Here is a 27722-nt window from a genome sequence, read left to right as displayed (position 1 = left end):
CAAACTCAGCAAAACTAGTGGTTAATGTATAATAGAAATCTGTTTCCCAACAATTCCACAAGCTGTGTTCTCCATCTCGTGTCATTCAAGCATGAAGGCAGGATTTGAAGGATCTGTAGAGTAATCTCACTATCATGTGGGGTCGAGGAGAGAGAGAAGAGGCTGTGGAAGCCAACACTTTGCCCCAAGCAGAACTCCATCTCCACCTGTCATCATCAGCTTTACGTGAGACACCGCTGCGCCACCGACATCCTTTTAGCAGAAGGTGAAGTGCAAGATAATGAACACCTTATCCCCCGGCATTAACGCCTAAACATACCATTTCATCATATATATTCAAAACAGCTACACTAAAACTATTTCTCTTCTCACAATACAGATTTATAACAATCATGCAATTAAAAGAAATTGTGGCGAATTTACGTCTGTGCAAGAGAGACAGGATCACGTGGTGAAAAGGGACAGAAAATATTAAATTTGCTGTTATTTACCAGTAAATAAGTAGAAGACAACCGACAAAGAGTTCATTGATTCTGAAACAGATGGTTGATCTCAGACCAAATGTCAAAATAAACCAATAGTCCCTGGGCCACAGGCCAACATGGAACCATCTGGGTGGGCAAAGGTACCATATATAAAGCTCACAGTCGCTGCTGTCTGAAAATGCATGATAACCTTTTCAACTTGGAGCTTTTAGAAGTTTCAGCTCGGCAAAGATCTGAAATTGTAAAAGAATGTCACAAACTGTAAAAATATAACATTGCAATAGCTCAGCATACAAAAGTGATACACATTTTTATACATAGTTATTTGATATGGGGAATTAATTTATGGCACTCTATCATTAAAGGTCAAGGTCATGCTCTAAGGTCAAGGTCAATGTAAAAGAAACCCGCAAAATTAACACTATGACCTCATTTAACATACTCTAGATACCACCATGCATATTGTATAGCTCCACAAGTAATGTAATCTTGAAGGCAAGGCTTTGGGCTTTCAGGAAATGTGTAATATGTCTTGCCATTTCCGATCTTTGCCGACCGGTCATTTCTAAAAGCCACCAAGTTGAAAAGGTTATCATGCATTTTCAGACACCTGAGACTGTGAGCTTTCAGAACACATATAGTACCTTTGTCCTCCCAGATGGTTCCATCCTGGCCTCAGGCCCAGGGACTACATGGAAAGAAAAACTATTTTAATATTTACTGTAATCCAGAGTTACATACCATCCTACAAATCAAGGGCAGTTATCACTTCAAAATAAGACTTCAAGATGACAAAACACTATTTTTGTGTGAACGAAAATTAGGGCTGAAACTAACGATTATTTTAATAATCGATTAATCTGTCAATTATTTTTTAGATTAATCGATGAATCTGTTAAAAAAAACATTTCAAATTGTAGGACCAGGTGATATTGAACGAACCACAATCAAATATTTGTTATGATTATTTAAAAGCAAATAACTGAACCAATACAAAGATGTATACAAGACAAATTCATATATACACATGCACATAAGATGAAAACAAGATCATTATTATATAAGATTTAATATACTGGACCACATACAGTCCAGTTTCATCCTGAGTGACCAGACTGGTAAAATATTGCTATAATAACCTTTAAATTTACACTTCAAAGTTTTTCTTTGTTGTGGTCACAGTGTATGGAATGAAACTGTCTATATTTTTACAGGCTCAAACAGTTAGTACTGAAAATGATTACAATCTCAACATAAAGTTGCGCAGCCCAAATTCTGTGACCACTCATCCCGTGCGTGACTGTATACCAACTGCTCCTGTTCCAGAGCTGCTGGGTTCTTGTGTGAGGAGATCCTCCTTCTCCCGTCTGAACAATCACAATTTAAAAGCAAATAAAGACCCAGAGGCTCAGAACTCCTGAAGTGAAACATAACTACTGGAGGAAAGGTGGAGAACAGCAGGCAGCACAAGTGGAGATTGTTTCTGGATCAGTACGTTACGTTATGGAATGTTATGGACCATTATGTTATGGGTTGTTATGTTATAAGTCGTTATGTTATGGGTTGTTATGTTATAAGTCGTTATGTTACGTTATGGAAGCAAGGATTTATACAAGTTTGTTTTTTTTACGTTTCATAGTATTTTGCACCAGCAGTCAGACACTCAGCAATCAGACAAAGGAAGGGATCATGAGTTTGGAATAAAACTTACAGGAAGATGGTTTAAGATTCACCCAGTGGGGGACATGTACCAGACTGTCATTTCTTTCTTTGTTTATATTTGAGGCTTTTCCCATGGCAAATAGACACTTAATGACTTCACTTCAACTGGAAAAAGAAATCTTGTTGATACCAACAAGCAGGCCAGAGTACAAAGAACAAAGACTCGAAATTCTTGTCTGCCTGATTGTCAGGTTGTTGTTTCCTTTTTCTTTACTTAATGCGTTGGAGAGAGATTCATGTCACAACTGATCTGTTTTCATCTAAGACTCAAACGCATTTGAACCTTTCCTCATGACAAATTATCCTACAGAATTCAAATGTTTCAATAACCAAACAAAACCTTGATTCAATTAACTTCACTGATTCAGTAACATGGTTGTCTCTGAGGACATTCAGAGCAGTGGGACAGAACTGAACACAGACGCCACTTGGGATCTTCAACATGTGTGGACACAGCCGTCACAGCCAAAGGGGACAGAGGTTTGACTGAGTTGAACTCTTCTGCAGCTGAACATTGTAGCTGTGAGAGCCTGCAGGCACAGACACGAGGAGGACAGCAAGACACAGGAGTCAGGGGGGCTCCGTGATGGCATTTACTGATCAGAGGCTTGAATGGGGGGTTGAAGTGAACGAGAGAGCCTCAGCAATCACACTGTCCAAACCACCGGACGAATAGGGGGGTCAAAGGTGGGGGAGTGTGACGAGAGACTTGTTTGACCACTAGCTAAGCAACTGTTTGCAAAAGGCTGGACCACTGCAGTTGAGCAGAAGGGCTGATGGGGGGTTGCATAGTTCCAGTCCAGGGAGTCTGCTGGCATCCAGCAGCACAGCAGAAGCGAGGGCGAGCATCAGGCCAAGAGAACCAATGTGTGGTCCACTTTCAGACTGTGCATTATACGCAGCTCTCGTTACACAAGTTATACACATGACATTTGAAATTAAATTAAATGTTACAACAAAAATCTGTTTTGTATAGTAGATGAATGCCTAACTTAAGTATTTTTCATTTAAAATGTTAGAGTTATGACGTTTTCTTTGACCTCCGAACTGTGACGCTTCCTGCATGGACTTATTCAAACTGTTAAAATGGCGTCGGACTGTTTTGTTATTGAGCTGTAGATGGTGGACAAATACTGAAATGCATCATGGGTAGCGTAGTTTGTTCAGTCTGTGTGAAGGTCCGCCAATAGGAGAGCACGTTGCTTACGCCTCTTTCTAGCGGTGGCCAATGGGAAGAGGGGATTTAGCGGAGCGCGTGTTTTATCTAGCGGAAGCTCTGGCTGGCTCTCTTGTTTTCCGCTCTTCGACTGACCGGACACGTATTTATCCTCAGCTGCTTTAACTGCTAAGTATAAGGCGATTCTCTGGATGGCCAGTGTTTCTGTCTTTTGTAATAAATTACTGTGTTAATCCAATCTCAAGGTTTGTTGAACTATACTTAATGTTCGCCGCTGCTTCCCTTCAGGAGGATTTCTGTCCTCTCCTCCGTGCGGTGAGATACAGAGACAAAGGACGGACAAAAACTATTTTTTAATAATATAATATGTGTTATTTGATCACATTATGTGATTTACTACAGCAGCGGTCCTCAGCCTTTTTTGCACCATGGACGGTTTAATGTCAGACCATATTTTAAACAGACTGGTTTAATGAAAGACAATATTTTAAACAGACCGGTTTAATGTCAGACCATATTTTAAACAGACTGGTTTAATGTAAGACAATATTTTAAACAGACTGGTTTAATGTCAGACCATATTTTAAACAGACTGGTTTAATGTAAGACAATATTTTAAACAGACTGGTTTAATGTCAGACCATATTTTAAACAGACTGGTTTAATGTAAGACAGTATTTTAAACAGACTGGTTTAATGTCAGACAATATTTTAAACAGACTGGTTTAATGTAAGACAGTATTTTAAACAGACTGGTTTAATGTCAGACAATATTTTAAACAGACTGGTTTAATGTAAGACAATATTTTAAACAGACTGGTTTAATGTAAGACAATATTTTAAACAGACTGGTTTAATGTAAGACAATATTTTAAACAGACTGGTTTAATGTCAGACAATATTTTAAACAGACTGGTTTAATGTCAGACAATATTTTAAACAGACTGGTTTAATGTTAGACAGTATTTTAAACAGACTGGTTTAATGTCAGACAATATTTTAAACAGACTGGTTTAAAGTCAGACAGTATTTTAAACAGACTGGTTTAATGTCAGACAATATTTTAAACAGACTGGTTTAATGTAAGACAATATTTTAAACAGACTGGTTTAATGTAAGACAATATTTTAAACAGACTGGTTTAATGTAAGACAATATTTTAAACAGACTGGTTTAATGTCAGACAATATTTTAAACAGACTGGTTTAATGTTAGACAGTATTTTAAACAGACTGGTTTAATGTCAGACAATATTTTAAACAGACTGGTTTAAAGTCAGACAGTATTTTAAACAGACTGGTTTAATGTCAGACCATATTTTCAAGGACCGGCCTTGAGGTGTGGCAGATAAAATACATCAAAATAAAATGATACGACCAGCACAAAAACTGTGAAGGTGAATACACTGTGTACTTGTAAGTCTTTCTACTTGTATGTCATTGAGATGTCATTGATTGTATGTAAATGAGAGATCATTCTTCATGTATTTCTTCATCAATACATGAAGAAATAAAGTTTGCATTTTCAGGTCAGCGTTGATGAAATAAGGACAAAAAGTTTCATCTGCAGTAAAAACACTGTTTCATGTCCTGAATGTGTCGTTTTAAGAGGTGCAGCCACTCGTGACTCAATAATGCTCACAATGTCTTGAAACATTAATATCCAGGTGTTATTGGAACCAGGCTCAGCGAGCAACATGTTTTTATGATGCTGTATATACGTTTTTCCCGAGAGGTAAACAAATGGGAAACTCGGGTCCATCTCAAAAATAGAGATGACTTTGAGATGGAAGAAGCAGTTTAGCTTTAAAAGCATCTAGAAAAGTGTGGCCACTGTCGGCACTTCACAGCCTCCGGCCACTTAATAATTCAGATGAGTACAGCAGCCAATGGCAAGTCCTCAGGATCTATTTCTGTGTCCTGGACCACAGTGCTTGTGAAAAGCCCTCGTCTCCCTGGCATGAATGTGGCCTTCACATGAAGAGGGAAGAGCAGCTCATCTCAACTGGAAAACTGAGTCATTAGAAAGACATTAGAAAATCAGCTTTTGGGATATTACAATAGGAAATACTCAATCAGATGTCAGAACAATGTGAGATGGCTCAATCCAAGCTGAACCTCATTGTGTATATGTACAACACAAACCACCTGCAGCTCAGTTAAAGGGGTCATATTATCCCGCTTTTCAACACTTTCATAAATTCCACTGACATTTTACAGACTATTTATGATTCTCACGGTAATACAGGACAAAGTGCATCCCTTCTCAGTTCAATACAGGACGCCTACTTTTGTTTGTGAATACGGGACGATTCAGGTCACTGATTGAACTGTTCACGTCACTGCAGGCTAAGATCATGAGAATTCTTATGTCTGAGAAGTTGGACGAGGCCAACATCATCAAGTATCAAGGGGAATTGTATGTTGATAATCACCTGAGTCTGGAGTTTGAAGCTCTGGATGAGAGCTTTGATGTAACCTTGAATGATATGGATGAACTGATGACCCTTGAAGACATCCGTAGCGTAATCCAACAGCTTGCTGTGGCTTTGGATGGACTGAAGAAAGTTCTGAAGCTGGACAACATCATGTTGGTCAAGGTATCAAGATAAACTCAAGGTCAAGCTGATTGACTTTGGCGTGGCCCTCTTTACCCACAAAGCCAAAACGAAGGGATTATTACAGGTTCCTGAATTTAGGTAAGAATTGATGCAATTGCAATGATGGCACCTCCCCCTGTGGGTTGCTTACTCCCATTGATGTGATTCAGCTGGTCACTGTTCAGATTTCACTTTTTATTACTATCGTGTCATTTTCAATTAATCTAACAATAAAACTAATGTTATTCCTAATTCTTTCTTCCTTCACAGAGCACCAGAAATATTCTTTGGACTGCCCTTCTTGGAGGCCATTGACATCTGGGCGTTGGGTATCATTATGGGTTTCATGCTCATTTAAATGATCCTTTCATGGGCAAGAGTGTACGCAAAATAGTACATAATTTACCACATGCATGCATTATAAAAGTAACTTGGCATATCTAAACTGGAGAACTTCATATGAAGCAGCTCTCCCCCTCTGCTTTAACTCTTTGTTGCAAAGAATGAATGTTGTGTAGGATATGACATTATGCTCAACCAGTACATGAACATTCAGCAGCCAATGCTCATTTGACAGTTCAGTTGCATTGCTTTTCCAGAGCAAATTCAAAAGCCACATTTTGTCTGCAGGTGAAAAGCTTGATCAAACTGCTGCGACCACCACAACACATCTGCTGGATGCTGGAGTGAGGACGCAAAAATACTTTACAAAGAACGTGGATTCCTGGACACTGAAGGTACCATAATGACACCTGGCCTGATTTCATCACCCTATCTTTGAATATACATTTGATGTTTCATTGTGCATCATTACCACGTAGTGTGAGTGTAGGAAAGAAGAAAAACAAGCTCTTAATGAAAGTAAACATGAAGACCACTCCTTGGATGACTTGATGTCTGCAAAAATCAGTCGCCACCCACTTGGAAGGCACATTGTTCAATTTCCTCCAAGATTTGACCATTTGGCAAGTTGATTTATCTTAATAGTTAGTTTTGCTCTGTTGTTTTCCATTATAGCAACGCCAACGTGTGGATGACACCCCAGATGACCTGAGAGAGTGTGTCGATCTGCTGAAGGCCATGCTCCAGTGGGGTGCGAAGGACAAGATCACCTCTGTTGGTATCTTGAACCATCCGTTTATAACAAGGAGCTGTGCCAAAAACAGGTCACTCTCTAATCAAAAGTAAGTGTTTAAACGCACGGTATACTGCTGATTTGGGTGTTAAACTCTTCTGCCGAATGGGGTTTTGGTTCAGTGAACAAGATAAGGCTTGTCGGCTTTATTTAGTTCGTGTTTTATATCTGACGTTTGGTTTCTTGCCAGCCCAAATCCATCTTGTATTAATTTGTCCCAGAACCTGAAGTGCATTTCAGGGAATATATGTGGCCACATTTGACGGTCCAGTGAAAAAAGACTTTCAAGAAGTTAGGAACCCCCTCCAAGCCCAGAGGAATGTTTAGAGAAGAGCTTTGATTGGCAGGATTACATTTTATCAAAATGCAACTGATCTCAATAAGGCACATGGAGAATCACTATTGTGTCAATGCAATTGTATTTCTATAGTGCCAAATACAACAAAGTCATCTGAAGACACCTTTACAGAGAAAACCCAAACAATTCCACATGAACAGGCAATTTAGAGCATAAAAGCTGGTTCAGAGCCGCTATGAGCAGCCAAACCTGTAGGGGGCAGTGCAACCAGATGCATGAAGCCATGACAGCCAATCAAAGTCCGGGCAAAAACACAGCATCACAAATGGTGCAACTGTTTGTCTTTTCTTTCAGCGAAAGTTTGTTTGGAGCTCCTCCTAAGTGTGGCGTTAGGATATAAAACAAAACAAGCAGCTTTCACTGGATCCATTTTCATCACAGCAGTCAAACTGTAAACACTCGGGATGTGGAGATTAATCGATATGAATTGGTATCTAGATACAAACGTGCTCGATACGAATGTCCGAGTGTACGAAAATCAGTCCCTTCCATGTGCATCTGTGTATTTTACAGGTGAAATGGAGATAAATCCACAGTTGTATCGATTTTTTTCACGGTGTACTTTTTCCAAAAATACATCGTCAAAATTCGTTTTGCACGTTGTATTTTTTCCCATTGTATTTAATTCTATCCTGTGTTTCCGAGGCGTATTGAATGCACCATCAGTCAGGATGCACATTTCTCCACAAGCCAGTCCCACAGCCTGGAGGTCCGCCAGAGCAGCGTAAAGCAAGTAGATGAGCTCTTTGACGCCTGAAACACTTAAACATCAGGTGTTTAGAAGTACTTTAGCTTTTACAAGAAAGATGGCAAACTTGACAAGACTTAGACGGTCTGTAAAGAATGTCATGCTGCTAAACCTGAACTAGTGTTCAGCACAGCAGGTGGTATTGACAATATCACGATATTATTGTGACAGCAGAGGCCGTCTGCTTCTTCAAGAACATGTGGACTAACTCATCTTCCTGGAAAAAAAGTCACATGGAATAAAGCACCAAGTTAGGTATTAGCAGTGAGAGTGGAATTTACAGACAGATCTGTTTTTAGAAGTGTATTTTATTTTTTTCTGTTATTTACATTGAATATGACTCAGTGAGAGTCAGTCTGTTTACAGCAGCTGCTTCTGCCAAATAATAGTTAGCTTTTTTTGCATAAAAAATTGTGAAAGACTGATCATAATTGTAAAAGATTATTATTATTCGTATTATTTATATTAGAAATGTTAGTTTAGCATGTGTCGTGCAGACAGGAATATGGACATTGCACTATTGAAAGTGTCACTTTAAGTTCCTCATTGATAGTGACTGTTGTCTTACTGTTTAAGTTGTGACAGTCTGATAAAACTAGTTCCACATGTGAAGAACCGATTCCTGTTCCTTATGTTGAATCTGGTTCCAAATCTCACCTCTATGAAAAGGCCTGTTTTTAGTCTTGTGCTTTTTAAGAGGATAAAAAGAAGAAACATAAAGTGAAGCATAGTTCTACGAGATTATAAGCCAAATGTGAATTTTTTGTGAAATGTGCTGCTTATGAGGATTAGAATAAAGAATAAATCATCTGCCTCCAGTACCATATGGAATTGCAGCTTCTTATTTTCTATTTACATTTTTGGTATAATTTCTTTACATCATGTTGAATCATATCGTATCGCACCAAATCACATTGTATCACATTGTGTAGAATTGAATTGCCATCGAATCATATCGAATCATATCGAATCAGTCTCTGTCTCTGTCCCTGTCTATATGCAAACGTAAGTCTCCATCCCTGTCTACATACAAAGGGAGGAAGAGTTTTTCTAAATCTCCCCTGTGGCTATAGTTTTCAGGAATTATTGTTTTTGGTTACTTGTTTAGCGTGTTTATGTGTAAATTCAAGGCCCAAATGCATAAAAATATCACCAATTTTGTAAATACCCAGCCACATGGGAGCCTTAACACGGCCTTTAAACGGGAGACTTTATACGAGACTTTCTGCTGTTCCAGTTGGGGTTATGTAATAGAAGGAGAGGAAAGACAGACAGGTTGTGGGGAAGGATTTAAACCCTCGTTCAGGTAAACCCCAACATCTCCACATTTCTTGCAGGAAGCAGACAGTTTGTGGAAGTGAGTGACAAGATCGTCCCAGATCATTTATTGTAAGATAGTTAACTGGTTAAAGTTGTGTCTTTTTGAGACAGTGATTTGACAGGGTCAAGGTTATCACAGCAGTGCAGCTCCAGGAGACTCCTGTGGCTTCTTCCTGTGATGCGTTACATCGAAGCGAGGCTACTGCAGCTCCCTGCATATTGATCTTGTCTCTTCCAGGTAAGAAATGCTGCAGCCTGACTGCTAACAGGGACAACGGAATGGGAGCACATAACTCAGCAATCAGAGAGGATTCCACTGGCTTCCTGTCCACTTCACAATGGTTTTCAGATTTTACTGCCTGCTTTTAAGGTTGTTAAATAGGTTGGCATTTTCTTATTTATCAGAAATGTACATGTCCATACTGCAGTTTTATTATTGAGGTTGGTCAGCTAATCAGATGGTCCTCAAAGCTCCCAGAACAAGACTCAGAAATAGAGGCGGCTGTAGCTTTTCTGTTGCTGCAGCCCGTCTGTTGTACCACTTACCTCTTCAAAATACAACTGCTCAGTGTCTCGTTACCTTCAAGTGCTCTCTGAAAACACATATGTGCTCTCTGGCTTTTTATTCTTGTTGAGCGCTACACCTTGGCATTGTTTATTTCCTCACAGATCATGTTTTCTTTTCTTTTCTTTATGAAATGTGAAGCACTTTGGTCAAACATGGCTGCTTTAAAAAGTGCTATGTAAATAAAGTTGACTTGAGTTGACTAAAGAGCAACAGCACTTGAAACTGTGGTTGAAACTAATACCATAAAATCCTACTTTGTAGTAAATGCCCACACTTTTTTCTGGAAGCCGCTACTCCTGAGGTGCCCTACATTTTAATTCCTTATTAGAATGATGACTGGCAATGTCCAATTTAGGCTTTGAGGGACAGCTGATATATTTGGATGTGGAGCTGCATATTCATGTGAGAGCACCGCCAGAGGATACATGCTGGTTTCACACTGCTGCAATAAGTCAGAGGAGGTTATTTCTATCCATCAGGATGCATGTATCGTCAGATTATGACTGTGGAGCTAATGAGTGACCACACACAACAGCTTGTGGTTAAAGGTTTCTGAGGTGTTTATTACACATCGTACTCAAGCTCTGCACCGATTAACTCAGCAAACATTAATATTCCACAAAATGTCAGCATAGGTCTTGGGGTCTTGATTTTGGCCGGAATGATTATTCTTTGATTAACATGATTCACATCAAAGACTGCTAATATCTACTAGATCTGCAGCATTACTTGAGGTTGGATTCTGTTATAACCTACAGCATCATTCTTTTTCAGGTCGTCCATTCCCCTAAAAATAAGACATGAGCTTGGACTCTGACTCACAATTTAGAGCAGTTTTTACTATTTTCTTTAACATTATGCATCGGAGAAAATGTAATTAGGGTTCAAGAAAACTGCTGTAATGTTTTGGGAGGAGATATTTCCTGTCAAAGACACTGGAAATCTTCTTTTGCACACACAAGCATGAGAAACAATCATATAAACATCAATGGGCCACTGAAATGGTAGGATGTTTAGGACAAGTCCAACCCAAGAATCAAGCACTGCATTATCTTCACCATGCAAGTGATCGTATTTAATTACTTGTGCATTTCTGGTCATATCTTCCAAACTAGTGACTGCAAATTGATGACAATCATGACATATATTGATCATAGTTATGCTACACATTGAGGTAAGTCCTGAAAATATGGGGAAATGTGGGATCAAAATATGAAAATTGCCTAAATAACACAATAGACTAATGACTAATATTAGTCATTAGTCATATTTATGGTACTTTTTGTAAAATGCACATTATGTTGGTAATAAACACTTTAAAGGAAATCTGTTCCAGACTTTAAAGAAGTTTTTCTATCACATGTGGAGTTGAATATATTGAGTTTATTGTTCAGTTATCATGTAGAAGAGTAATTTTCTATTCAGCAAGGATGATTTGTTAATCGCCAGATTGAACCCTGAATTTGCACAAAAATGTTGTTTTTGTACTTTTTTCTCAGGAAGTGCATGAGAGCTGCAGGAAAAACTAAACTGATGAATGAGATACTAAATTAGATCAGTTCAACATGATAACATTGTTGAGTATTGTGATGGCTTTACGACTTGCCATAAATAAGCACTGGAGATGATGTCTTTCTGCTTTGGGGTTGTTTTTGATCACATGTGTTGTCAATGTTATTTTGAGTCATTTTCTCTTGTTCATAGCATTGTGTCTAACACAGCAGAGTTCTGATTCCACTGAACATGCTTCTATGCAGACCATGAATGCACAGTGACGGTAAACATCATTTAACACAGTTCAGTGGGTCATTTATGGTTTGTTTATTGCAAATGTTGATGTCAATATATTTGCCATATATCACAAAAGCCTGGAACAATTATTATAATCTCCATCTTCAGAGTCTGGGCAAGGGTTGTACCTCCTCCTCTTTTTATATTTCCATATCACTGTAATCTGTCTGTTCATCACAATCTGATCAGAGATCTGTGGGTGTTCCTTGAGTGGCTTATGAATGCATGACATCCAAGTGCAGTCATAACAGGAGCAGTGTGATCGAGCGGAGAGCCACTGTCTGTCCCTGTGTCTGTCTGTCTGTCTTTCCCTGTGTGTCTCACCTCACGTTTTCAATTATCCTATCATGTTCTTCTTATAAGAAGTCTACTAGGGACATTCAACTGGGAGGAGGCCCTGGGGCCAGCCCAGGAATCATTGCAGAGATTATATCTCTGGTTTGGTCTTCTCCAATCACAAGAAGTCGGAGAAGGGTGGAAGTTGACTGGGGTTGCAGTTGCAGCAATGCATGACAGTGAGCTCCTGACCCTGCAACTGACCTGTGCTCTCAACTGCTTCTTCTGGTTTAGAATTAGTGATAGGTGACCAAGTGTTAGTCTTTACTCTGCTTGAGGGCAGTGTGTGTGTGTGTGTGTGTGTGGGGGGGTGCATGCGTGTGTGTGTGTGTGTGTCCTTATTCTTGGTTGGATGCATGAAGTTTTCCACGCATACAGATGATGGTGTAGGAAATCTTAGCACATTTAATTGGAGAAGAGCTGTTACATTCCAAAGAGTGAGCAGCACAAACACTGTGAATCCTCCACTGTTGTTCATCTACTCACATATGAGCAGAAAAACTAATGCTAAAGATGGACAGAAAAATGATCAGAAGAAAGGGCCAAGAGAATCGTAACACCAGCGTGTCCTTTCTTTTGCTCACGTTAGTTTTCAATGCAGTAGCTGGTCACGGGCAAAGCAGTATTCAAAAGACCAGGGTGAAAGTGAATTAAAAAAAATTCTGCTGAAGTCATACAGATGACTGCAAACATAAACTACAGTACAAAAGGCAACAATGCTACATAAACCATACATTTTCCAGTCTCTCACATAGAACCAAATGATCAGAAAAGTACTACAAACTTTATTTGTTATACAAGGTCATCTTCCCATCTTTCATTTCTTCAACAAAGAAATCTAAACTGGTAGTTTTCAGGTAGCGGCACAATTCATCACAATTCAGTGAATACAGCACTGAATGAGGCGAACAGTGGTTTTAGGTGTATGCTACTGTAACAGATTGTCACAAGTAACTGGTGTATTTCACTAAAATAACTTGTTAGTGTTGCTTCATGCTCATGTGTGCTGTTCTCGTGCCTGTCCCTTTAAGTTTTGTTCATGTGTGTTGCCACGGCAAGGTGCTCCGAGCATGCGCACTCCGGTCAGAGCTGAAATCTGCACTGTCGGAGCTTGAGCGTGCTCCTCTTTGTTTAAGTTTATAGGCTAAAATTCATATCTTCAAAGCTGTGTTAAGTGTGAAAGTTATGTTCCTAGAGTTTAAGTCACGTTCTGTGCATTAAAAATATACTCATACGGCAGTGGGAGGTGAAAAGCTAACTGCTATGTTAGCTTAGCAGTCGGCTTCCTCCATCAGTTCAGACACGTGTTGTTTGCTTGCAGAGGAAGAGGAGAGTTGTTGCCGAGGCACACCAGCTCATGTCATGTTTTTCATTTGAACAGGTACGAGAATAGCTGGTTATGTTATTTGTTTTGTTCTATGGTGCAACATATATGTTTTCTGGATGTTTTCATTTATTTTGTCATTCATATATTGAATTTATTTGCATTGATATTTGTGTCTTAATTTACATTGATCATTGTTTTATAATTGTGTTTATTTTGTAAAATATTAGTTATTTTTGTACATGTATGATTATAAGCAGAGCTGAAATCTGCACTGTCGGAGAGGAAGAGGAGAGTTGCTGATGAGGCACACCAGCTCATGTTATGTTTTTCATTTGAACAGGAACGGAATAAAGTAATCCAGAAGACAGGCCTTGTTCTGAGATCTCTTCATTCAACAAAGAAAAATCACAACGCAGAGAAGAAAAACCACACCGCTTACACTACCGCATATTTAAAGTAGTCTGCATTCAGCATTAGGGAACACATACTTATTCCTCCTATTTTTTTCTTCATGAACTCACAGAACTGCTGTTTAAAACTTTAATGCAATGTGAAGAAAGAGGAAGTGATCCGGTGTGTTGGTGTTCCCGGCATGCCGGGAGAACCCGAGGGCTTTCCTGCAGACCTGCACTGTAATCTGCCTCTTTCTTCCCCCTTATTTGTTTCTACTTGACCACAGCTCCAGGTGTTCAGGGTTTGTCGCTTTGAAGTCGAGTGGGGCCTTTCCGTGAGAGTGCTCCATCGTGTTGGATCATCCCAAAAACCCCTCCCTCCTCCCACCTTTCCCTTCTCACTCCTCAAAACATGTCTGTCTGTACACTGTTGTGATCCCTCTTCAAAGGGAAAAGTAACACGGGGGGCAGGATGTGCTGGTGTGGATATATGGTTGTAGGTATGTTGGGGTTAGTTCTCTGCTTTGAGCTCTACTGCAATTATTCTGATAACACAGCAAGAGAGAAGCAGGAGTTCCTCATTACTATGCCCAAGAACCACAACTGTACTGCTGAGAACTGTGTTTAAGGCTTTTTAGGAGAGACTACCAGTTGTTGCAAGATGCAAGTGTTTTTCAAAAGTGCAAAGCAGCAAAATGCACTTATTTTTACTTGGCTGCTGTGAATAAAAGCAGAGATATGTTGAGGCTGAATACATGAAAGTGAGTCCTGTGCTTATGGAGATGCGCAGGTGAGGCTCTGAGGAAAGCTGCAGTTGAAACATGTCAGCCAGGTAAAAAACTTTTCTGGTATTCACCAGTCATTTAAAAAAGAATCCATACATATGTAGTTAGAAAATGACAAAATGAACATAATTTAACAAAAGTGATAAGTTTAAACATTTACATTAAATGTGTAAGCAGCGAGAGAAGAAAAGGTGGACATGAGGAGGAAACTGTCAAAATGAAGAAAAAAAATACATGTACCAAGACAGTTACATAAAATATGGCTTCACAAAAGCAATGGACAGAATTAGATCCCAATTTATAGTGAAAAACTGGCAATTGAAAGTTTGAAACTTCAAGCTGAAGTGACATCAGTTCACCAAACACTGGCATGTAATCTCAAATAGTTTATCCTCACAGAAAATTAACTTCTGAGGGGTTTCTTCAGCTTAGTTTGTAATGGAACAGGGCGTGGTGCTCAGGGGGTCACATGGGTTTACAATGGTAAACAGAGAAAGGTTAGGAAACACTGGAATAAATGATAATTTTGTCAAAAGTAATTTACGAGGTTTATGCCCATTAACCTGTTAACAGTAAACTCTTTTAATACTCACAGTCAATTGTGTGTATGGGTGAGCTTGAATCGATGCTGCTTCATTTGACCCTATTTCACTCTTCAGGATGATTTAAAAATGGGTTGACATTGTCCCTGTGTGAACCAAGTCCCACGAGAGCCAAACAGCCTGTAAAGGAGCTAGAACTCATCAACCAACACCACCACCTAATCCTCTCAGGTCTGAATGTCACACTATAATCTGAAAAATGTCATTATGTTTGCTACAGGGCTGTTTCTCTCAGACGGAGTGGAGCGTCTTTGAACACCAGGACCTGTCGGAACACACAGAGGCCGTTTTGTCCTACATTCAGTTCTGCACTGGGACTGTAACTGTGGACAAATGCATCCGGGTGTTTCCGAACCAGAAACCATGGATGACCAGCCAAGTCAAGACGCTCCTCAGAGACCGAAACACCGCCTTCAGGTCCGGAGACAGTGAACTGTACAGCGCGGCCAGAGCTGACCTGAAGAGGGGCATCAGGCAAGCAAAGAGGGACTACAGGGAGCGAATAGAGACTCACCTCTCTAACAACAACCCCAGGCAGGTGTGGCAGGGTGTTCAGCAGATCACCAACTTCAGAGGGCAGTCCAACATACCGGGTGACCCAAGCGCGGCGCTAGCCGAAGAGCTGAATGCTTTCTTTGCTCGCTTCGAGGTCCCAACCCAGCAGTCTGCAGTCGCCCTGCCCCCACCCCAGCAGTCTGCAGTCGCCCTGCCCCCACCCCAGCAGTCTGCAGTCGCCCTGCCCCCACCCCAGCCAACTCCCAGTCGTCAGCCACTGACCGTGCAGGTACATGAGGTGAGACGCACCCTCAGCAGAGCCAACCCGAGGAAGGCGCCCGGGCCCGACGGTGTTTCTGGGAAGGTGCTCAAGGCCTGTGCAGACCAGCTCGCGGAGGTCTTCACCAAAATCTTCAACCTTTCCCTGATGCAAGCCTCCATCCCAGCCTGCCTCAAGTCGGCCACCATCATTCCGATACCAAAGAAATCTGCCACCGCCAGCCTGTCAGACTTTCGCCCGGTTGCACTTACCCCCATCATCACCAAGTGCCTCAAGCGACTTGTCCTCACCCATATCAAAGCCTGCCTCCCCCCCTCTTTGGACCCCCACCAGTTCGCCTACAGGAACAACTGCTCCACGGAGGATGCAATAGCCGTCCCTCTCCACACCGCGCTGAGCACCTCGAACATCGGGGGAGCTACGTCAGAATGCTCTTCATAGACTACAGCTCAGCGTTCAATACCATCATCCCTGACCTGCTGGTCAGGAAACTGTTGGACCTGGGTCTCCCCGCACTAACCTGCGCTTGGATTAAGGACTTCCTTTCCAACAGACCCCAGACCGTCAGACTCGGCCCTCACCGGTCCTCGTCCAGATCCCTGAGCACGGGCTCCCCACAGGGCTGTGTGCTGAGCCCGATGCTTTATTCACTGTACACAACAGACTGCAGACCTGCGCACCCCAGCAACACCATCGTGAAGTTCGCCGACGACACTACAGTGATCACCAACGGTCACCAACGGTGACGAGTCGGCATACAGGGACGAGGTCCTGCAACGGTCTGCCTGGTGCTCCACAAACGACCTGATCCTGAACACCGCCAAGACCAAGGAGGTCGTCCTGGACTTCAGGAGGAGTCGCACGTCGGACCCACCCCCCCTTCACATCAACGGCGAGCTCGTGGAAAGGGTCCACAACTTCACTTTCCTGGGCACCGTGATCTGGGCTGACCTCTCGTGGTCTGGGAACACCTCGGCCGTCGTCAAGAAGGCCCAGCAGCGGCTGCACTTCCTGAGGGCGCTCAGGAAGAAGGACATCTGCCAGAAGCTGCTGGTGACCTTCTACCGATCGACCATCGAGAGCACCCTGACTTACTGCAGCCCCGTGTGGTTCTCCCACTGCACCGAGGCAGACCGCAGGAGGCTGCAGAGGGTCGTAAAGACGGAACAGAGGATCATCGGCTGCCCCCTCCCCACACTAAAAGACATCTTCATGACACGGCGCCTCAGAAGAGCCGAGGCGATCATAGCTGACCACACCCACCCTGCACACCACTTGTTCGAGCTGCTGCCCTCAGGACGGCGGTACCGGTCCATCAGGACCAGGACCAACAGACTGAGGGACGGCGGTACCGGTCCATCAGGACCAGGACCAACAGACTGAGGGACAGTTTCTTCCCTCAAGCTATCACGGCACTGAACACTTAAAAACTACTACCTCAGACTATCTACCTCATACTGTGCAATACACCATACTCCATATTACTCTGTGCAATAACAGGTACCTTGTGCTCAACCGCACTACTGATTAGCCAAGGTACCTCAGGCAGCTACATTGGTATTTTACTTAACTTATTATCGGTCGTTTCTTTTAACTTTTACATTACTGCACTATGTCCTTGGGTGTGTGTGAGCGGGACTGTGTGAGAGCTGAATGTGTGTGTGAATGTTTAGGTTATTCTGTATATATGGTGTGTCTGCTGAGATGAATGCAATGCTGAATGTGAGAATGGCTGCCGGTGTTTGTTGTATGTCTACTGTGTGTTTTTAGCTACACCGCAATTTTGTTGTGCAATTTTATTGAACAATGACAATAAAAGCTTCTAATCTAATCTAATCTATGTTTGAGAGACTGAAACCGAGAGATATGCAACTTGTTCTGGTACAAAATACCAGAACAAATTTGCCATTTCATATATTCAGGTGAAATGTGCTACCCATAGTTGACTTGACAAGTGCGTCTAAAGTTTAGGGGGTACTAGAAAGCCATTCTGGCACACACAAATATACCGTATTTTACGCCCTATAAGGCGCACCTAAATACCTCAAATTTTCTCAAAAGCTGCCAGTGCGCCTTATAACCCGGTGCGCCTTATATATGGAAGAATTGCTCTACTCGAGACTGTTATTTGACAGCTGAACAACCAGAAGCTTTTATTTTGACAACTCTAACTTGGCAACCGGATCTTCAGAGCGGACGACACTCCACACAACACATTCATCACTCATGGTTGCACACCAACGTTCTAACAAACCAAAATAAACTAGATGAAATAATGACTCCCTAAACTGGGGAACAAAAACACATAAACACAATCAACACAACACCAAGCCCAACAACAACCCACAATAACCTCCAACAACACAAAACATGAATTTGTCATGATGGGACATCATGCCTTGCAGCGACAAATTCATCCTGAGCTCCTCAGTGCAGCCGATTGCTGCAATGAATTATGGGAGTTTCTGTTTGTGGTGTTTTAAATGCAATTATTGGGGGTTCTATTTGGTTTGTGGTGTCGGTAATAATTGTGTTGTGTTGTGTTTTTGTTGCTTAGTTCATGTAGTTTAGTTTATTACCGGTAGTTGTAAGTTGTCAACCAGCAGTGAAGAAGGTTTTGTGTGTAGTGTCCTCCTGGCATAGGCTGCAGGTAAGACTATCAAAATAAAGTGCATGCAGCTCTCTGGGTGTTAGAATCAGTGGAAAATGTAACCCAATGACTTTGAGCTATAAATGTTGCTGACCACTGGTCTATTCCATGCGCCTTATATATGAACGAAGTTGTAAATTATGTCAATCAATGGTGTGCCTTATAATCCGGTGCGCCTTATAATGCGGAAAATACGGTATAGAAGGAGTCATCACCAGGAAATCAACATTTTTCCTTATTAAAACATGTAAATAGTTGAAACATGCCTGTAAATCTGGAATTTGAAGGTTTCTGCAGTACTTTGTGTGGGCTCTTTGTTCAAACCAGAATCGTCCACAATGGGGCACCCCCCAAAACAGGAGCGTTGGATTGTGCTCCTGTGACGTCGTCAACACTGGAGGCTAATATTGCAACGCAACGCTGTTCAATTTGGTGATTAGTGGTGAGCTACAGCCAGTGGTTAGCCTTGTTTTAAAGCTAATCTGATGGGAAGGCGAACTGCTCTGAACTGAGTTTAAGGATGTCCACAGCCTCACTGCAGGTTCTCAAAGAGAAGTTTGTCTTCAGCATATTATCTAGCAGTTAGTCGTGTCTTGCAGTTAGCCGCAGCTAACTGCTAACATAACTAGATATTTGAGCTGCATGTGATTTACAAATGACCCTGTATTTCCTTTTATATCTCCAAGGTGCGTTGCTCGGTGGCATGGACATTTGTAAACGGCTCCACAATCAGTTGTTATTTTTATTTTTTGTGTGAGCAAAGGACCACTAGCTATGCTACACTATCAATAATTAACAGTTCCTACGGCCAGTGAACATGTGGCTGACATCGGTACTAGTCAAACTCTCACAAGTTCTCTCGCAAGAAGAAGTTGCGGTATGAAAAAGGATCAGAACTCGCCCTATATTTGATTTTATTTCCTCGAATAAATATTAATAATTTATTTGAAGACATTTTAAATGACACTGGATGCATGAGAGTACCAAGTGATGACTTCTTTAAATATTATAACCAAGAGTAGGAAGAACAAAACTATTTACAACAAAGGATATATTAGCTGTGCAAATTCTCATTCAACTCTCTGACTAATGTATGTTCATGTTAATGTAGTATTTTAAGCTGGAAGTGCGTCGGTGAAAAGAAAACTCCTTCCTGCGGACTGTGCACAATACTTTTTGTCAGTGGACTGATTAATCTTGGGATTTTTTGGTACTCAAACTTCCAATGGAGAGGACCAACGTGCTGTTTAATGTCCTCCATATGGAGTTCACTCTGTGACTAACATATCAACAGCCCGTTGGTGTGAGCGGTGGCATGTGAGCGGTGGGTTCCCCGATGACAAGTCTACTTGGACAAACTGCCAGAAGTGTGTTGCCAGAGATGTTTCAGGAATTTCTGCACTGCAGATGGGTTAATTGCATTAAAATTTTTCATCAGATTAATCATGATTATTAATCAATCTGCGTTAAGGCATTCATTTTGACAATGCTAGTTAAAAGGTATCAAGAAGAAGGGTGTGCCATAGCAGATAGTCTAAAAAACGCAAAACCGTGGGAGCTGGCCAAAGCCCAGCAGAACAAAACTCTTCACATACACATTTCCAAAAGAAGCAAACTTTCAACTAGATTCATCTCTACATCTTTACCGAGCTCCGTCACACTCTCTCATCATATTATCATCCACAAAGTCAGTATCCGGCATCCATTATAGATGAGAAATACCTCTTCAGCGACGTTCCAGACAACAGAGGATGTGCAGCAATCCCAACTGATAATTCATGCTGCTTCACCACATATCTTTGCACATACAGACACTTAACAGCTCTGACCATTAGTCACACTGACCTGATAATGTCCCCAGTGAATAATACATGAGAAGATACCATCAGATTTCACAACCCATCCAGATCCACATTCAGAGAGCAAGATAGGAAAGAAAGGAACATTTACAGGAAGGATTCATGCACCTACCGCATACAGTGATCTCTTGTAGGAACAAGCTCCTGTGGTGAGAAGGGGAGACAAGAGAACATCAGCATTATTAGTGAGTCCAGTCATGACTTCACCTTTGCGATTCATATGTGGATGAACATTTCTCAGGAATTATTTATATCTGTCATATTTCCTGCAGATGCTCAGCATCCAGAAGAATCAATCATTTTCCTTCAAACTGAGGGTTTTATTCATCCTTCAGTTTCATAAATGGCGCTGAGCACTTTCTTAGAAATCAATACATTTCTGCAAAACAAAGAAAACTGACAGATGAATATATCCTAGGGAGATTGGAGTACAAAAACAAATACATATTCTGCCAACCTGAAAACATCCCTGCTACTAATAGTTTGACTTTAGGTTGTTCAGTTTGGAGAACTTCCTCCTTCTGTGCAGAGCCAATGTTTTAGCTCTCTCCCTGCTTCAATCTAATGTTGAAGTGATCCAGGTTGTGAAAAAGCCCAACAATGAGCCCCTTATTGCATTCAGGTGGGTTTCAACTGGGAGAGAAATACAATCTGATTAGTTCTGATTGGTAGATGAGTTTGTGGTTTTTTAAGCAAAGACCAACTTATGATGATATAATGAACTGTCATTCCTCACCTTTTTACTCTACAAAACTAAACTTAGTAACTTCAATATTCAAAGTGAACATTGTATTTAAGTCCTGTCCCCATAAACATGCATGAGTGTAGTGAAATAAAAGATACTCACATTATTTATTTAGCTTATTTATATTTATATTATTATAACATATGTGATTTTAAACCAGTTGTATGCAGTCATTTTCTTCTCATTACGTGGGCTGTACTGACAGAATCCTAATTCACAAGTATCACCACGCCTGGAAGATCAAGCAAATGTTTGAATTGTGTTCATTTTGTCGTTCTAAATACATATGTTTTGGACTTTTTATTAACAACAGGTAAATGCAGGAAAGGTTTTTCACCTTGCTGACTGATAGAGCGTCTGAGGAAGGCTCACCCACCCGGAAACTTCCAACAGCTTTGTCAGGATGCTGTTTGTTGGCTTCAGCTCAGCCTTGAATTTCATCAACCTGACCAAGATGGTCAGCAAACTGCAGACCCCTTTCCTTTTAATTCAGATATATTTGCTGTGATGCTCTGATATGTTTGATTACATACACTGCTTGAGCGTGAATGTGTGTGTGAATAGGGGACTGTGATTAACACTGTAAAGCCCTTTGGGACTGCTCACACAGTTGAAAAGCATTATGCAAGTAAAGTCCATTTACCATCTACACATAAAGGCTGGATTAGCAAACTCCTTAATGAATTAGACCCGTATTTCCTCTTGCTGCCATTATGAGTCCTTTCCAGGTCTGTCTTCTTAGAGCGAGCACACATCCAACTTTATATTCAGAACAATGTGATGAGTTAAATTTTTGGAATAAATAGCAGGACAGTGATTATGATCTGTGCTCACGTTTGAGGCTGAATGTTTCCAGAACATAAAGAGAGTCAGAGTGTGAGCTGCTCTGTGCCGGCCAGGAGAATTGTGAAATGCCTCAGGGGAACGTAAGCAAGGGGTAAACATTTACTATGATGACCCAGAAGGGAAAACAAGAATACAGTTAGAGTTCTATCTAATAGAAGAAGGCTAAGAGCTGCTGCTTTGTGTCTCCAACACTGTGAGAGCTCTGCAAAATCCAATCTTGCACTTTAATCAGCTCAGGGCAGAAACACAGAAGTGGTTTAGCAATTTGGCAATTCTGCAGCTACAGGAAACTGCTTCCAAAATTCAATTAACACTTAGATATTTTCAACAAATATGAAGGTGCAGTGCTTGTGAGGCGTTTATCAAAATCAAATGTGAGTGCTTTTAAGAGAGGGTGTCAGTATAATGGAGTCGGACTAATCCAATTTGGAAATGTTTAAAATGACTGGATTTAATCAGATTTGGTTTATGTAAGTGTGTAAATGAGGATTTCTTTCTGTTCTTCTTCTGAGTTGTGTATTTATTCAAAAGTTTGGTGTTGGTGGAGTAAAACGTGATTGTTCATTCTGCTTCAACATATAGAAAACTCACCCATCAGCCATAACCTTATGACCTCTGACAAGTGAAATAACAACAGAGTCTCTATTTATCATGGCAACATCTTTTCAACACAATTGATGCGTTAGATTGAGAAACATGTGCAGGCCGAAGGATTTGAGTGAGTTTAGTGGTGACTCATCTTCTGGCTGCGTGTATTTATTTGTTTATTTATTGGTTGGTGATGAATGCATTTTACCAAGTTTTCACAAAAGCCATTGACCAGAATTGCATGAAATTTGCAGTGAACATTTGTCTTTATCCAAGGACCAATCGATTAGATTTTGGGATCGATCAGGTCAAACGTCAATGGGTCACGAACTCTGAACCTGCCATGTACTGCAGCAACCAATTCAAATACTAATCTATTGGAGGCTGTGGCAGTTGAACAAGCCACCCTCGGGTCCACCCACAGAGGCACAGAGTCAGAAGTTCCCAAAACCATTATTTTATTAAGTTATAGCAAAAACGAACAAAAACCATACACAGAGACTCTGCAGCCCCGTGTCTCCCGCCTGTAATTTTGTGTCTCTGGACAGCTCCTCATTGATGGACAGAAATCTGACTAAGATTACACACTGGAGTCCCACTGTGAGCCGTCAGTTCCCCAGGAGAGCAGGGAGTCTTCATCAGGGCTGCAGCAACGAAGCTGCCTGCCAGCACACTAACGCCCTGTGCTCCATTAGTCACCTGCTGGTACACTGCTAACTCCACTCCACAGCTCACAACTAAAATCTAGATTTGGTGAGTATCCAGAAACATTGGTGTGAGCGTGTTGACCTGGGTAGTGGTTTGTTTGTCTGCCCTCGCTCAGTGTTGCACATGGTGATGTTGCTACCTGATAGGCGAGTTAGCATTGATATGAGCTAACATGCTAGCAAAGCTAACTTGGTTCTACAAACAAATGTGCCTTTGGCGGGGCATGTACCTGTTCTAGTTAACTACGTGAAGCTGGCCCCCCAACCCCCGAAAAAATCTGTGAAAATAGTCCACAACATTAGTGCTCTTTTTGCCCCTTTCATTCACATGAAAGGGGCGGAGCTTGCAGCATCTGACCAATCACACAGGGAGAAACTCTGCAGAGCAGTTTATAGATTACTGAAGGAGCAGTTAATCTCTGAGATTATGAATAATTCAAACACATCCAGCAGCTAAAAGCAACACTGATGCTGCAGCCAAAGTCTGAACATTCCTAACCTGTTAATGCTGACTTGTTACTGCTGACTTGATAATGCTGACTTGGTGAGATTATATGATATTAATACATCAGCGATATAAATGGAGTCAGTTTGACTTTATTCCAGCGGAAAGGACACCCTTTTTTTAAGGAAGTACTAATGCTGTGGTATTTCACCAAAGATCTAATGCTTTTACATTATGATAGCAGTTTAAATCTTCTGAAGTTGTTTGGAAAGCATCAAACATCTGAAAGTGTTTTTGTTGGAACTTTATGCACTGGGTGTTGTCATCATTTGGTGGAGGAAAGATTTGACAAAAAGTTCTACATCTGCTGCTTCAGTAAAGGTTTGCAGTGTGCAAAGATTGGAGATATTACTTTTGTTTGAGTAATTTTCCATCAGATGATTCTTAAGTTAACAGAATTCAAAGACATCACTTGCTTTTTATCATTTTCAGGTGATAATAGTCTGAATGATTTTCATTATTGCAGCTCATCTCCATCTAGACATGAGGAGACATCAAACACTGTTACACAAATGATAAAATGTTGACAAAATGCATGCTTAAACACAATTTTCAGTTTGGTTGTGATCGACAAATTGAAATCTTGGTACAGTCTGAAGACTTTACAGGATGTGTGAGCTGAAGTGATGGTGGACATAACGATAAGTAGCTCCTGCAGGATTTATAGTATTTGTTAGAATGAGAAAAATGGATGAAACTCCTTTATCTGTCTGTTCTTCCGTCTCTGAAATCACATTTGATGAGCTGTGGACAGAAACCTAAAGCAAGTTGCAAACATCCCTATTGTCAAAAATATCCACAAAATCTGCCAAGTTGTTGTTGTCGTCCTCATTAGTGCATTAAATGAGGAAATGTAATAATCTGAAATCTTGAGGGAGAAGTGGGAGTTGTTTTTTTTTTATGTGCATATATTTTAAGATGAAAGATATGATTCTGACTGATTGTAAATACCATATAATAAAAAAGTAAAGTCTTGAAATATTCAACCACAACAAGCCTACATTTACCTCTTTTGAAATATGTCAATCACAATAAAAGATGAAAAGATTCAGAATGTCTCTGTGTGAATATGTAAATGTGACATGCTTCTCATTTAAAATGTTTACTTGAGTAACAACATTTTAGCTGAAATTGCTTGTTTTTAACTGGAAATTTAAGGGAAATTTGAACCCACAAGTGATCACATCAGCACTTTGTAGGATCCAAGTAGAGTAAAAGCAGGGGAAAAGATTTCCTTTATAAAGGTCCCGTGATACAATAATTATTAATGATCCTTATTGCAGAAGGTGCAAATCCTATTTGTGTTTTGGTCAGACCAGACCTGGAGTGGCTGGTCGGGGGGAGGCCTGGTGTTCAGTCACAGCACTGGGTTGATCACATGCTGTTTCTGCTGTTCCTCAGCCTCCTCCCTCCACTGGCACCTTCGTCTTTTTTTAAATGAACTTTATTTACAGACTGTGCACTCGGTCAGTGGTGTTTGAAAGAAGGATAGATTGATCAAGGTGGAGCAGAGAAGGCTAGAATTAAAAAGAGGAATGTTCTGGAAACAGAAGCAACAAAATGTGCTGAGATTGACAACCTTTCCATTAAAACCAGCTCACGGTTAGAAACAACCAATGAGGACAATGGAACAGGTAAGATGTTTAACTTTGCCTCCAAACCACTGTTCAATTTAATTATCAAGTCAATTAATTCTGAGGCGTTGTGGTGCATAACATAAAATGAGAACATTTAAATAATGTTATGATGCAACGCCACATAACTGGTTAACTTTGTCTTTTGTCTCCTCAGAAACCAGATCCAGCAGCTCCAAGCAGGACTGATCACAGGACAGATCATATTATTCTAGTCAGTATAATGATGAGTAGGATAGAGACCTTTATTTAGATTCTGAAATGATATATTTAAAAAGATGTATTGAATAATGTTGGTGCACTTGTGTTGAACTAAATTTTCATTATGAAGCAACCCTTACTTGCAATGAAGTGAACATATTTTAGAAAAATACAGTGAATTACAAGGCTTTACAGAGCAGCGCCAGAGACTCTCACATGTAAGATTATAATGACATGATTTTAATAGGTGGTGGTCTAAAGTAGGTCGGAGGTGTGAAGCTCCAGGGCTGAGCTTGAGTCCCACTCTGGGCCTGGTCCTGATTCAATATTTCTGTACATGTCCACAGCCACATTCATCTAAACTGTGAAATGTGCAGGAAAAGGGAGTCTTCACCTCAGCTGGTCCTGCTGCACTTCGTAATAATCATATTTAGAAGGATTAAGGGATTGTGATGTGTAATAAAGGTTTGAATATTACTGAATCAAGCGCTACCAGGTTGTTTGAGTGCTGGAAAAAAGATAGGGTGTAAACTAGAGTTCTGGTAGTTTGACTCTACTAATAAAAGACCCTTCAGCCAGACTTCAATCAGCAGTGTTTCTTTAGTAATAGCTCGTATTGCGTGTGCACCGTTCTGCACACTCTCCCGGTCACAATCCATGTCTTCCTCAGAGGTGGTGGGACATTGGAAGTTATGTGGGGGGAGACAATGCCCCAGTTGAAGCTGCTGGTGGCCAGGCTGCAAATAAACTCAGGGGGAAAAAACTTTTGGCAGCGGAATCACAACCTGCGGACACTTTTGAACGAGTGGAGTTTTCTTAAAGTTACATTTCCGCTGGGTGCAGAGAATAGTCTTCAACCTTCTCCTTCTTCTCTGCACAAATAACTGAACATCAATCTGCTCCCCTTCATTCGCTGCTTCTCCATCAGGGGAATGTCAAACCTGCACCCAGTTATGTCTGAGGCACAGTGCAGCGTGCTCCCTCACACCCGACCTGCATTACATGACCACCACGCAGCCTGAGAGTGAAAAAGAGAGAAATGCACTCACCCTCGACGGCAGCGGGGAGCGCGAGGATCCCGGTCAGAGCGCCCAGCAGGAGCCACCGTCCGGCGGCCATGGTCTCACCCAGCCGGGACAGAATCCAGGTCCGCTCAGCAGCCGGGGCACGACGTGAGGCGGTGTGGCTCTAGCTCACACACAAACATTTCTGCATCGGCATTATTAATGTCCAGGAAAATCAACAACAACCAGAAAAGATACGAGATCCTCTGAAACCGCCGGAGAGACAGAGCGCTCCCGATCCGAAGCCTCGCACGTCTCTGGGCAGGAATGAGGCGCAGCCCCGAAACCTTGACTAGTCTTCACCTTGCTCTGCGCTAACACGCACGGCTAACACGCACGGCTAACACACACGGTTAACACGCACGGCTAACACACACGGTTAACACGCACGGTTAACACGCACGGCTAACACACACGGTTAACACGCACGGCTAACACACACGGTTAACACGCACGGTTAACACGCACGGCTAACACGCACGGTTAACACGCACGGTTAACACGCACGGCTAACACACACGGTTAACACGCTGTTAATACGCCTCTCCCAGAGGGGGAAGGCGCCTGATGCTCGGTGCAGCAGGGACGCGGAGGGACGCGGAGGACGGCGGGACTTTGTGCTGCTGCAGTGAATGTTTGAAGTCACTTCTCCCCCTGCGCCCCCGCCCCCCCCCCCTCTTATTTCCCCTCCTCTGTGCGGGAGGACGTCCCACCTCTCTGCCTGGCTGCAGCCCCCCCCCCGCCATGATAATCTGACAGGATGAAGACGCTTCTCCTGGGATTATCACATGACGGAGGGAATG

At 41.5% G+C, this 27722-nt stretch overlaps 1 protein-coding gene across 1 annotated transcript in view; it reads right to left on the bottom strand.

The window, feature by feature from the left end:
- The window catches only part of fras1 (Fraser extracellular matrix complex subunit 1), a gene marked incomplete at its 3' end in the record, with an annotated part of 263420 nt that extends 236220 nt beyond the window's left edge, over window positions 1–27200 (bottom strand). Inside the window, exons 1-2 of the mRNA XM_080499235.1 lie at window positions 26905–27200; window positions 20742–20773 (exon numbers count right to left, since the gene is read on the bottom strand). Of these exons, the coding sequence (XP_080355361.1) occupies window positions 20742–20773; window positions 26905–26974 (102 nt within the window). The remainder of the gene's footprint in view (window positions 1–20741; window positions 20774–26904) is intronic.
- Window positions 27201–27722: the final 522 nt, after the last annotated feature.

This window comes from Blennius ocellaris (assembly GCF_963422515.1).
Source record: "Blennius ocellaris genome assembly, chromosome: 7".
Classification (NCBI taxonomy): domain Eukaryota; kingdom Metazoa; phylum Chordata; class Actinopteri; order Blenniiformes; family Blenniidae; genus Blennius; species Blennius ocellaris.
This window is presented reverse-complemented; position numbering and strand designations above follow the sequence as displayed.